This window comes from Pan troglodytes, chromosome 20 (genome assembly GCF_028858775.2).
Source record: "Pan troglodytes isolate AG18354 chromosome 20, NHGRI_mPanTro3-v2.0_pri, whole genome shotgun sequence".
NCBI classification, from domain to species: Eukaryota; Metazoa; Chordata; class Mammalia; order Primates; family Hominidae; genus Pan; species Pan troglodytes.
Genome location: NC_072418.2, coordinates 56814680 through 56827500, shown reverse-complemented (window position 1 = coordinate 56827500; position 12821 = coordinate 56814680). Strand labels below are relative to the sequence as shown.

The 12821-nt window shown below is 51.0% G+C and overlaps 1 protein-coding gene across 2 annotated transcripts in view; it reads right to left on the bottom strand.

The window, feature by feature from the left end:
* The window catches only part of CACNG6 (calcium voltage-gated channel auxiliary subunit gamma 6), a 20825-nt gene extending 8004 nt beyond the window's left edge, over positions 1 to 12821 (bottom strand). Inside the window, exons 1-3 of one of the 2 annotated variants that reach the window (XM_001174737.4) lie at positions 11239 to 12821; positions 6126 to 6200; positions 4671 to 4808 (exon numbers count right to left, since the gene is read on the bottom strand). In XM_001174737.4, the coding sequence (XP_001174737.1) occupies positions 4671 to 4808; positions 6126 to 6200; positions 11239 to 11569 (544 nt within the window). In that variant the 5' untranslated portion in view covers positions 11570 to 12821. The remainder of the gene's footprint in view (positions 1 to 4670; positions 4809 to 6125; positions 6201 to 11238) is intronic. The other variant, XM_016936766.2, reaches the window with a different exon arrangement.

Genomic DNA, 12821 nt, shown 5'->3' with positions numbered 1-12821 from the left:
AGGCTGAGGCGGGCAGATCACCTGAGGTCATCAGGAGTTCGAGGCCAGCCTGGCCAATATGGAGAAAGCCCATCTCTACTAAAAATACAAAAATAATAATAATAATAATAATAATAATAATAATAATAATAATAAAATTAACCAGGCGTGGTGGCGCATGCCTGTAATCCCAGCTCGGGAGGCTGAGGCAGGAGACTCGCTTGAACCCAGGAGTCAGACGTTTCACTGAGTCGAGATCGTGCCATTGCACTCCAGCCTGGGCAACAAGAGCGAAACTCCGTCTCAAAAAAAAAAAGTATCACTTGGCCGGGTGCGGTGGCTCATGCCTATCATCCCGATACTTTGGGAGGCCGAAGCGAGAGGATTGCTTGAGTCCAGGAATTCAAGATTAGCCTGGGCAACATAGTGAGACCTCATCTCTGCAAATAATTTTAAAAATTAGCCCAGAGTGGTGACGTGTGCCTGTGGTCCCAGCTACTCGAGGATGAGGTGGGAGGATTGCTTGAGCCCAGGAGGTTGAGGCTGCAGTGAGCTGTGATTGTGCCACTGTACATCAGCCTGGGCGACAGAGCCAGACCCTGTCTTAAAAAATTTAAAAGTAAAAAAATAGAAGTATCACTCTAGCTGCTCTGTGGAGAATGGACTTGAGGAGGTTAAAAGGAGAAGCATAGAGAAGAGTTAGGAGGCCATAGAAATTACCTCGGGGAAATATAGCCGTGGCTTGGATTAGTGAAACCGAGGGAAGTGTTTGCATTCAAAACACGTTTTGGAAGCAGTGCCAATGGAATTTCCTGGTGGATGGCTAGGCAGGGTGGCTCATGCCTGTAATCCCAGCACTTTCGGAGGCCAAGGCAGGTGGATCACCTGAGGTCAGGAGTTCGAGACCAGCCTGGCCAACATGGAGAAACCCAGTCTCTATTAAAAATACGAAACTTAGCCAGGTGTGGTGGCAGGCACCTGTAATCCCAGCTACTTCCGAGGCTGTGGCAGGAGAATCGCTGGAACCCGGGAGGCAGAGGTTGCAGTGAGCCGAGATCACACCGCTGCACTCCAGCCTGGGTGACAGAGCAAAACTCTGTCTCAAAAATAAAAAATAAATAAAATAAATAAAAAGGCACGCGGGTCTGGCTCCTGCGGCTTCTCCAGCCTCCTCTCAAGCTGCTCCTCCCACACTCTCGCAGCGTGGAGCAGGACTTTCAATGCACCAGATTTGTTCAGGCTTGAAGACCTTTATGCTGCTTGGAATAATTTTCCGCCTCCCCTTCCCTGAGCCTGCCTTAGATGTCCTTATTCTTCACATCTCTGTATGAAGTACATGTTTTGAAGGGACGCCTTCACTAACCACTGCCACCTAAATCTACAGTGGGTCTCCTGTCATACATTTTTCTCATACTCTGTACTTTTTATCTATAGCATTCATCACAGTTGGTAGTTATGAATGTATATTGATTTGTATGACTAATGTCTCTTTATCTCATTTCTGTCTCTCCCACTGCACTATAAATCCATGAGGGCAGCAGACTTCTCTGTCTCATACCTCTAAAACATAGAACAACAGCTGATATATGTATTATAAGGAGAGAAACAAGACAACCTGAACACGACCCTTTATTTAGGGAGACCTCAAAATCCCAACCTGCCCCAGTCCCTGACACGCAATCTAACCAAAGTAATTACAACATCAAATCCTTCTTCACTCTCAATTGGTTGTACAATCTGCGGAACATTTTTGTGCTCAAGACTTTCATAAAACACTTTTATATCAACAGCTTCCTGTGCACCCCCAGGGGTAATGCAGGTGTGAGTTCAATAATAACACCAGCACTAAATTCCTAGCAAGCTACAAATTCCATGAGAACAAACATCATCTTTATTTTATTCATCGTTGCATCCTCAGCGGCTCCTAGCACAGCATCTGGGACTCACTGGATATTAAAGAAATACTTGTTAAATGAATGGACAAGTAAAAAAAAATGGAGAAATAGATGATTGGAGGGAGAGAGGAAGGGAAAGAGGGTGGAAAAGAAAGAAAAGAGAGAGGGGCCGGGCTTGGTGGCTCATACCTATAATCCCAGCACTTTTGGGAGGCCGAGGTGGGCGGATCACTTGAGCTCAGGAGTTGGAGACCAGCCTGGGCAACATAGTGAAACCCTATCTCTACAAAAAAACAAAAACAAAAAACACGAAAATTAGCCGGGCTTGGCGGCTTGCGCCTGTATTCCCAGCTACTCAGGAGGCTGAAAGGTAGGGAGGACAATCACTTGAGCCTTGGAAGTCGAAGTTGCAGTGAGATGAGATGGTGCCACTGCACTCCAGCCTGGATGAGAGAGCGAGACCCTGTCTCAAAAAAAAAAAAAAAAAAGAGAGAGAGATAGAAAGAGACATAGGGAAAGAGAGAGAGGGGAAGGAAGGGGAGAGAAGGAGGAAACTGATCAATCAACGGAAGGATAAATGGATGGATGGATAGGATGGACACAACACTAACAGATACATGGATGAGTGAGTTCATGGCTATAAGGAGATTTAAGCTCAGAGATAGAAAAAGGTTTGCCCCAATTACACGGCTGTTAAGAAGTCGGGACTCCAACCTAGATCTTTTTGATTCCCTGTTAATGTCACAGGACCAGTGACATTAATGTCACATTAATGCAGTGACATCTTTTGCACCAGTCTCCCTGTCTCTCTCCACACTCCTGTCACACTGGCTTTCTTTCAAGATCTGCAATGCAGCAAACTCTCCCAGCTTGTCTATCCATACTTTGACATCTTCAATGTCACCTCCCCAGAGAGGCCCTCTCTAACTCCCTGAGGACGGAACGATGAAAAAGATAAAGATGATGTCTGTTTTCATGGAATTTGTAGCTTGGTAGGAATTTGGTGCTGGCGTTATTATTAAACTCACACCTGCATTACCCCTGGGGGTGCACAGGAAGGTGTTGATATAAAAGTGTTTTATGAAAGTCTTGGCCGGGCGCGGTGGCTCACGCCTGTAATCCCAGCACTTTGGGAGGCCAAGGTGGGCGGATCACTTGAGGTCAGGAGTTGGAGACCAGCTTGGCCAACATGATGAAACCCTGTCTCTACTAAAAATACAAAAATTAGCCAGGCGTGGTGGCACACACCTGTAATCCTAGCTACTTGGGAGGCTGAGTCAGGAGAATTGCTTGAACCTGAGAGGCGGAGGTTGCAGTGAGCTGAGATTGTGCCACTGCAGTCCAGCGTGGGCAACAAGAGCGAAACTCTGTCTCAAAAAAAAAAAGAAAGAAAAGAAAACATTTGATCCAAGAAGAAAACCAAAGCCCGGAAAATAAAAGGAAACTTCCCAAGGCCACACAGTGATTCAGGGCACAGCTTGGGCTGGAACCTAGAGGCAGAGGTTGCAGTGAGCTGAAATCGTGCCACTGCACTCCAGCCTGGGCGACAGAGTGAGACTCCATCTCAAAAAAGAAAGAAAACCGAGTTTAAAATCCCACCTCTGCCATCATGCCATCATTGATTGTGTGCCCATGAGTAATTCATCTGACTTCTCTGAGCCTCAATTTCCTCATTTATAAAATGGGGGAGGCTGGGTGTGGTGGCTCATGCCTATAATCCCAGCACTTTGGGAGGCCAAGACAGGCAGATCACTTGACGTCAGGAGTTCGAGACCAGCCTGGCTTATGTGGTGAAACCCCGTCTCTACCGAAAAATACAAAAATTAGCCAGGCTTGGTGGTGCCTGCTTGTAATCCCAGCTACTTGGGAAACTGAGGCAGAAGAATCACTTGAACCCAGCAGGCGGAGGTTGCAGTGAGCCGAGATCATGCCATTGCACTCCAGCCTGGGAGACAAAGGGAGACTCTGTCTCAAAAATAAATACATAAATAAAATGGGGGATAGTAAGCCCTGCCTAATAGTGCTGTCGTAAGGATTTGAACTGGAAGTAAAATAAACTGAAGTGTTGTTTATTACTGAGGGCTACATTTCACAAGATGCAGCATTTTATTTAGACCTTCAGCTCCAAGAATGCAACAGTCCTTGCAGACCTCAAGTCTCAAATCTAAAAGAGCATTTAGAGACCATCAAATTCTGAGCCAACAATAGGGCTTGGAACTCTTCCACCTTTGAGCCTACTACAGCCCCTGGGCTTCCCTGACCTCTCAACACGCTATAATGCTTAAAACATCTCAGCATGAAACAGTGTTTGGGGACTCCATGTTCAAACCTTGAAAAGCGTTTGGACAGCTTCCAATTCCCAGCCAACAACAGGGCTTAGAACCCTCCAATTTTTGAGACCTCTATAGTCCTTGCGCTTTCTCTAATGCCTAGCATGCAACAGTGATTGGAAATCCCAGGTCCAAATCTAAAACAATGTTTGACACCCTCCAATCCTTAGCCCGGTTGTTGGGGTTCTCCCATCTTTGAACCTACTATAGCCCTTGGGCTTCCCCTCAACTCCAAGCATGCAACAGGGCTTGGAGATCCCACCTCCCAGCATGCAACAGTGTGTGGAGATCCTACTCCCAGCATGCAACAGTGTGTGGAGACCCTAGTCCCAGCATGCAACAGTGCATAGAGATTCCATCTCTGAGCATGCAACAGTGCATAGAGACCCCATCTCCCAGCATGCAACAGTGCCTGGAGATCCTCCCAGCATGCAGTGTCCTCAGCCTCCAGGCTCTGAACCCTCACCTGAGAGGCCAAAGCAGACGGCTCCAACTCGGAGCAGGAACTCTGCACCTTTACTGAGCACCATGATGATACAGAGGCACCCCAAGGCCATGACTGCCAGGCCCAGCACTGCTATCACTGCAGCTGCCAGATTCACCTCTGCCAGCAGGAGAGAGGAAAGAAGCAGAGAACATGGGATGTAGGGAATGAGGAGGATTCACCCATAGGAACCCAGAACCAGGAAGATGTAAGATTCAGGACGAGAGAAGAATTTTCAAGTAGAATATCATCCAGCCCAACATTTTACTTACACTGTTGAAGGAATTAAGACTCAGAAAGGGTCAGTTATTTCTCTAAAGTCACTGAGCAAAGGGAGGAGAGGGCCAGGATTAGAAAGAGTTGAGAATTACCAACTATTACTTAGGATCTGGTTACCACTGGTTTACAGGTGAGGAAGCTGAGGCAGTGGGGTGTGTGGGAGACGATGGCAAAGGCAGTGTGCTACAGTGGAATGATCCAGGTTGGAAATCTCCCCAACTACTTCCTACATGGAAGATTCTAGCAGGATTTTCCAGATTCCAGTAGGAATTTAGGCTGAACCCTTCTCAGCCTAAATTTCCTCCTGTGGACCAGGTACGGTGGCTCACACCTATAATCCCAGCACTTTGGGAGGCCAAGGTGGGTGGATCACTTGAGATCAGGAGAGTTCAAGACCAGGCTGGCCAACATGGTGAAAAATTTTCCTGGGAAGAATAATTGTAACCGTTCCTGGACTTCTGGAAGATGGGAGATAAAGCCCCCGCCCTGCAGGGCTACTGCGAGGACTGGAGATCTTACAGATGGAGTGCCCAGCACTGTGGTCAGCACTTGATGCATGCAGGTTTGTGAGATGTCCAAGTGCTACCCACAGAGAGGGGCTGCAACTTGCCCGGGGTGACACAGAACGTGGCATAGGCAGAGATGGGGTAAGAGCTCTAGGCACAGCTAGGTGCAGTGGCTCACGCCTGTCATCCCAGCACTTTGGGAGGCTGAGGAGAGGGATCACCTGAGGTCAGGAGTTCGAGACCAGCCTGGTCAACATGGTGAAACCCCATCTCTACTAAAAATACAAAAATTAGCTGGGCATGATGGTGGGCGCCTATAGTCTCAGCTACTCAGGAGGCTGAGGTAGGTGAATCGCTTGAACCTGGGAGGCGGAGGTTGCAGTGAGCCGAGATTGTGCCACTGCACTCCAGCCTGGGTGACAGAGCAAGACATCATCTCAAAAAAGAAAAAAAAGAGTTCTCTAGATTCTCTAGAGCACCATGTCCCCATCATTAACTCTCCCGCCAGCACTCCCCAGGGGACAGCCACAGATTATAGACACGAGACCTGCCCTGGGGTAAAGCAGAGGAGGGGATAACTCTGTCTAGAACTCCTCTAGCACGCTCAGCATTTCCCCCACCTGTCGCCCAGCAGGGGGTGAAAAGTTCTCACCTTTCTTTGTGGTTCTCTGAAAGATGCGTGCATTCTCCCCCGTCGTGAAGAATTTAAAATAGGTGCAGTTTGCTTCTGTGGGAGCAGGAGAGAGAAAACAGACATGAGGATGTGAGGTCCCTTGCGTAAGCTCAGGGCTGGACAGTTAACAGCCCACGGGAGCCTAAAACTTGGACATCAGCATCCCTGATACACAGAGGAGAAAAATGATGCCCAGAGGTGTGAAAGCCACCTGCGACCACACCGCCATCTAGGAGCTGGGACTCCTATCCGGGGCTCTGAGCCCCAGACCTGTGGCCCCAAGTGCGCCATTAGCCTCTCTGGGCCTCTAGTTCCTCCTCTTTAAAACGAGATAATAATCTCTTTCCTGGCCCCTTCGTATGGGTTTGTTGAGGGTCAAGTGGGATTACATATGGATAATCACTTGATTCAACAAAGGATACCAAGATACAAGTAGCAGAAGACTAACAGACTCAGAAAGGAATCCTGTCTCAGGAAGGATTCCTACCTAGAACACACAAAGAGCTCCTGCGGATTAGCAAGAAGAGAGAGAGAACCCAGTTGACAAATGGGCAAAGGGTATGAATAGTAATTCACAAAAGAGGAAGCCTGGGTAACTCATAAGTCCATGGAGAGATGCCCCACTTCACCAGGGATCAGAGAGAGGCAGCCGGAATCAGCAGGGAGCCACCACTTCCCATCAATTAGATTGGCCAACATTAAAAGGGTAATATCAAACGTTTGAAAAGATAAGAGGAAACACCGTGTGTGAACGGGTACTCCTAGTCTTTTGGGAAGGCACTCTGAGGTACTTTATGAAATGAAGAATGTTCATAGCCTGTGGCTCAACAATTTCATTGCAGGGTATAACTCCAGGAAAAAAAAACAAAACAGGAATATATATGCAGATGTTTACAGCAGCACTGTTTATAAGTAACATGGAGTCAGAATCAAGCCAGGTGTCCATCTAATGGGGAACAGACAAGTAAATGACACAGACAGTCCTTGTGAAAATCTCTCCAGTACATATAGCCATGAATTAGAATAACCTAAAGCAAGATGGAGAGATTTGAGAAACACAGTGTTGATCAAAACAATAATGATAATTAATATTAATAATTTAATTAAAAAATCCAAAAATTGAGGCCAGGAAAGGTGGCTCACACCTGTAATCCCTGCACTTTGGGAGGCCGAGGCAGGAGAATCACTTGAGCTCAGGAGTTTGAGACCAGCCTGGCCAACGTGGTGAAACCCCGTCTGTACCAAAAATACAAAAAATCAGCTGGGTGTGGCAGCACACACCTGTAATCCCAGCTACTCGGGAGGCTGAGGCAAGAGGATCCCTTCAGCCTGGGAGGCAGAGGTTGCAGTGAGCCAAGATTGTACTACTGCACTCCAGCCTGGGTGATAGAGTGAGATCCCATCTCAAAAAAAAAAAAAAAAAAAAAGAAAATCCCAAAGATCAGACAAAATCAATAGCATGATCTCATTTATGTAAAACACACATATAAACTAACACTATATATTTTCCAAGTCAAAATATATATCTGTGAGTGTATATCAAACACGTTAAAGAGATGAGCTGGAAAAGAATGAGGAAAAAATAATATAAAACAAAGCACAGGGCCGGGTGTGCTGGCTCATGCCTGTAATCCCAACACATTGGGAGGCCCAGGCAGGCAGATCACTCGGGATCAGGAGTTTGCCACCAGCCTGGTCAATATGGTGAAACCCCATCTCTACTAAAAGTACAAAAATTAGCCGGGAGTGGTGGCGCATTCCTGTAATCCCAGCTACTTAGGAGGCTGAGGCAGGAGAGTCTCTTGAACCCGGGAAGCATAGGTTGCAGTGAGCCGAGATGGCACCACTGCAATCCAGCATGAGTGACAGAGCAAGACTACATCTCAAAAAAAGAGAGAGAGAGAGAGAGAGAAATTTTAAAGTTAAGAAAGACAGAAAAAGGAAGAAAGGGAGAGAAGGAAGGAGAAACGAAGGAAGGGAGGGGAGCACTTTCTGGAGTGCATTTTAGACCCAGAAATTCCCTCAGAATTCACCTAGCCTGACCTACTCTCTTATTCTACAGATGGGGAAACTGAGGCATAGAAAGGGAGAAGAGAGGTTGAGAGTAACAGGAGTAAAGGCCATTGAAGAGGGACCAGGCAGTCCGTGAACGTGAAGAAATGAACTTTTCAATTTGAACAAGGATATGAAGGGACAAGAAATCAATCCCTGCGTCAGGTGAGGTGGTGTGGGCGGGCGCTCCCCAAGTACCCCGAGGGGAGGTGAAGGGGTGAGATGTCCGGCCAGGAGGAGTGGGATGTGTGAGTTCTTATGCAGCAGCAAGAGGTAGAGGATGCTGGGCTGCGTGTGGTGGCTCATGCCTGTAATCCCAGCACTCTGGGAGGCCGAGGCGGGCGGATCGCCTGAGGTCAGGAGTTCGAGACCAGCCTCGTCAACATGGTGAAACCCCGTCTCTACTAAAAATACAAAAATTAGCCGGATGTTGTGGTGCATGCCTGTAATCCCAGCTACTTGGGAGACAGAGGCAGGAGAATTGCTTGAACCTGGGAGGCAGAGGTTGCAGTGGGCCAAGATCGCGCCATTGCACTCCAGCCGAGGCAACAAGAGCAAAACTCCATTTCAAAGAAAAAGAGGTAAAGGGTGCTTCACGTCACTGAGCGAAGGGTGCAGGTGCTCTTTGAAGCAGTCATTGCGGGAAACACGGTCTACATCCACAAGGGAAGTGTGATGGCCCTTCTGGGACAATGTAGGGTGCCTGGCATCCGCTTTTGGCTACTAATAGTTTAGCACATCCCAATTCGACCACCCCCAAACATGACACATCCCATCTGGAAAAGTGCAGGGTAAGGGTCACCCCTACATTCCATACTTATAGCCAAGGGAGCCAGGGATGCCTTTTGATGGGCAGTGGTGAGTGTGAGATATTTCTCTGAGATAATGAAGATTGAGAGATGTCCTCTGAGGGGTTGGGTTTGTAAGATAACGTTAATGGCCCTGCTGGAAGACTGAAGTCCTTTCTGATCAATGGAGGGGACAGCAAGGGATGTGAGGAACCCCATACAATACGGTGAGATGGGATGGGCCACCCCTCCATTGTCCCAGGACCTTTGACCTTTGGGATCTCTTGGTGGACCAGTGAGATGTGATATAATGCATTTGTTGAGAAGAGAGGCAACCAAGCCTCAAATTCCATCTAACTAGCCTGGGTGCATAGACCGAGCCACCGAGATTTCTCGCCCCCTCATTTTTCTCTTCTCTAGAATGGGAGTGATAATAACGACTCATAGGCTAGCTATGATGCTTGATGAGTTAATGTACATAAAACACTGAGATGAGAACCAGGCATTACATAAGCAGCTAATATTCTTATTACGGGGGCCTCCCATTTTGCAAAAGTTTGAGATCATCCTTTATGAGACCCCTGAGGGGCCAGAGACAGCCCATCTGCAGAAATAAAATGATCAAGGGTAGCCCATCTGGACACCAAGTGGGTAGCTCAGACAGCCAGAGGGGCCTGGCATCCCACTGTCCTATCGAGGGCTTGGGACATCCTATTTTTCACTCTACACATATAAGATATCACATCTGGAGAAGTGAGGGACGAGGTAAATCTCATACAGAGCCCAGAAAGATAGGCCATATTCTTTGAGGGGCACTGGGATGATAGGACGGTCTTTGGAGACCGAAGAGTGCTGGAGATCTCATATGGGTGATCAAATATATGACAGCCCAAATGGGCTCTCAGGAGTGCCAGGTATTTTCCATGGGTCAGTGGAGGTAGAACGAGATTTCATCCAATTCCCCAGGGGTATAGAATGTCCCCCTTGTATAAGCACAAGCCATGGCCTGTCGTGTCAGGGAGGTACGGAACAGCTCTCTGCCATGCCCAGGGATAAAACAGCCATGATTTGGGAAAGGAGGGAGTATGGGAATGTCTCTCGGAGAAAATGAGAAACGCTGAAATGTCCAGTCTGGGCATTTGGAGGCGAGAGGACAGGAAGTGAAGAACATTGCAGGGAAGGAACAAGGTCTGCCCTCGGGTGTTGGGAGGCGTCTGGTGAGAGCTTGGTTTGGTGGAAGCAGTAGGTGGGGAACAGGCATAGATCCTGCTTTGGGGTGGGCGTCTGTCTCCCCAGGGCTCACAGGATGGGAGCGCAAGCTGTCTCCAGGCTGGGAAGAGGAAGCTGACACCAGGAACCCAGACTGTCTCTCCATGGGCACAGGCTGTCTGTGGGCACATGCAGAGTGGGCACGGGCTGTCTCCAGGGCACAGGCATTTCCAGAGGGTGCAGGCTGTCTGGGGTGGGCACGGGCTATCTGAGGACACCAGCTGTGTCTGGAATCACAGGCTGGGTCTGGGGACACAGGCAAGATTTTTCTAGGGACACAGGCTCTCTCAAGAGCTATAGGCTGGTCTGGGGGGACACAGCGATGCCTAGGAACATTGGCTGTGTGGGGGCAGGGACTTTGGGGGTCATAGAATCATCTGGGACCATAGCCTGGTGTGGAGGTGCAGGCTGATCTGAGGGCACAGGCTGGTGTAAGGATGCAGGCTGGTCTGGGGGTATAGACTGGTCTAGGGGTGCATGTTAGTCTGGGGGTGGAAACTGTAGCTGGGGACACAGGCTGATCTGGGGGTACAGGATAGTCAGGGTACAGGATGGTCTTGGGGCACAGGCTGTAGGCGGGGGCACAAGCTCTCTTTAGAGGTGCAGAGTAGGGGTACAGACTCGTCTGAGGGGGTCTCAGGTCACAGCCTGGTCTGGGGGTACAGGATGGCCTGGGGACATAGACTCCCTGTAGGCACATTCTGGTCTTGGGGTACAGTCTGTAGCAGGAAAGCAAGCTCTAAGGCACAGGTTCTCTGGCGGTAGGCCCGTGAGGGACCTAGGCCATATCTGGGGGATCCCTCTCTCTCTCAGCAGTTTCTGAGAGCAGAGGACGATGTGGGCACTGGCGCTTACTGGGAGGCAAGCTGTCTCCTCCGGGCTCAGGCTTTCGTCCCTGGGGCGGGTTTTCTCCTCGGACGCGGGCCCCTCTCCCTCCCTGTCCGTGGGACGCAAGCCCTGGGCTCGGGGCGGCGGCTGCTCACCTCCGGGCAGCTCCGCGGGGCCGCAGGTGTCCCTGTCCGCGGGCACGTCCGCCTGCCACAGCCGCTTGGTGCACACCTTCCACAGCCCCAGGTGGGCCGCTTCGCACACGGCGCTGCCGTTGGCCTTGTAGGTGTTGAGCTCCACCCAGAACTCGGTGCCCACGGACAGCACCGCCAGCGTGGCGCCCACGGCGGCCAGCAGCAGCGCCAGCTTCACCTTCCCCTCGCGCTCGGGCGTCAGCCCCGACCTGCCCTGCCCGTGCGCCCGCCGCCGGCCCGCGGCCCCCCGCCGCCGGTTCTCCTCTTGCAGGAAGAAGTTGGACCACATCATCTTATGGCCGGTGGGGTCGAGAAGGGGCAGGAGGCAGAGCCGGCGAAGGGCCTCGAGGGGCGGGAGCGAGGAGCGACCTGGGGTCTTGAAGGGGGTGAGGGACTCAGTTTCCCCTGGGTATGAAAGAGGGAGAGCCGAGTCCTGTCTGGAATCTCAAATGGGAAAGTCGAGATTGCTTCTGGGGTTCAGAAGAGAAAAACCATCCCCAGGGCTGGGGAAGCCTCTGGGGTTCTAGGTTGCCCTCAAGAACTTGGCAAAGAAGACGGGGCCCAGAGGAAAAGCAAGGCCCCCACCCCGAGGTTTAGAGATAGAATTCGGCTTCCCAGCAGGGAGTCCCCCCAAGAGCTCCAGAGGAATGAGAACTGGTGCCCGCTGAAGCTCCCTGCAGCTCCAAGGGGCTGCTTTGGGGTCCCCGCTGGGGGGGGTTAACAAAAGGGAAACTGGTTTTCCTGAGAGATCTGAGCACCCCACTAGGGCTAAGAGTTTGGGGTACCCAGGAAGGGACCTGAGGTCCTCTGTGTGTTTGCAGGAGATGTGGCCGGGGTTCCCTTGGGCTCAGAGTTTGAGAACAGAGGACTTGGGGACCCTCTGGGATTCGGAAAAGGAAGACCTGGGGTCCCGGGAAGCTCCCAAGGGGAGGTCGGAATTCAATCCGGGTCTCAAGAGAGGCAGTAGGACCCCGGCATCCACAGAAGGAGAAGAACAGAGCCCTGGCTGGGGCTCAGAAGAGGACTGGGCCTCGCTGGAATTCAGGAAAAGGGGATAGGGGTCTCCCCTGCCATTCAGAAAAGATCCGAGGTCTCTACTGAGCCTGGAAAAGGGGCCGGTGGCTGGAAGACAGAGTGGAGTCCAGAGACGGGAGGCTGCGGGGCCTCCCCGAGGGCTGGGGCAGATGGGACCGGGGGCCCTCCTGGGGCTCACACTATGGGGCTGTGGTCCGCACTGCGGCTCGGAAAACCAGGACTGAGTGCCCCCAGGGTTCAAAGGCCAACCGCGACCCGAAAGAGACGCTGCGCCCCTTCGGGATCAGTCCGTCTCCCTCCCCCGGGCTCCCAGGGCCTTCCCGGTCGGGTCCGCGCCAGGCTCAGCTCCAGGCCAGGGCCCCCCCTCGGGGCTCCCACCCCCGACTCCCGAGCAGGGGCCCCTCTCGCTCTCCTGCCTCGGCCCCGCGCCGACCCCAGCTCCGCGCTGCCTCCGAAGCGTCCGGCTGTGCCCGCCACCGCCACCGGCCTGGCCTCCGCCCGCGCCCGGC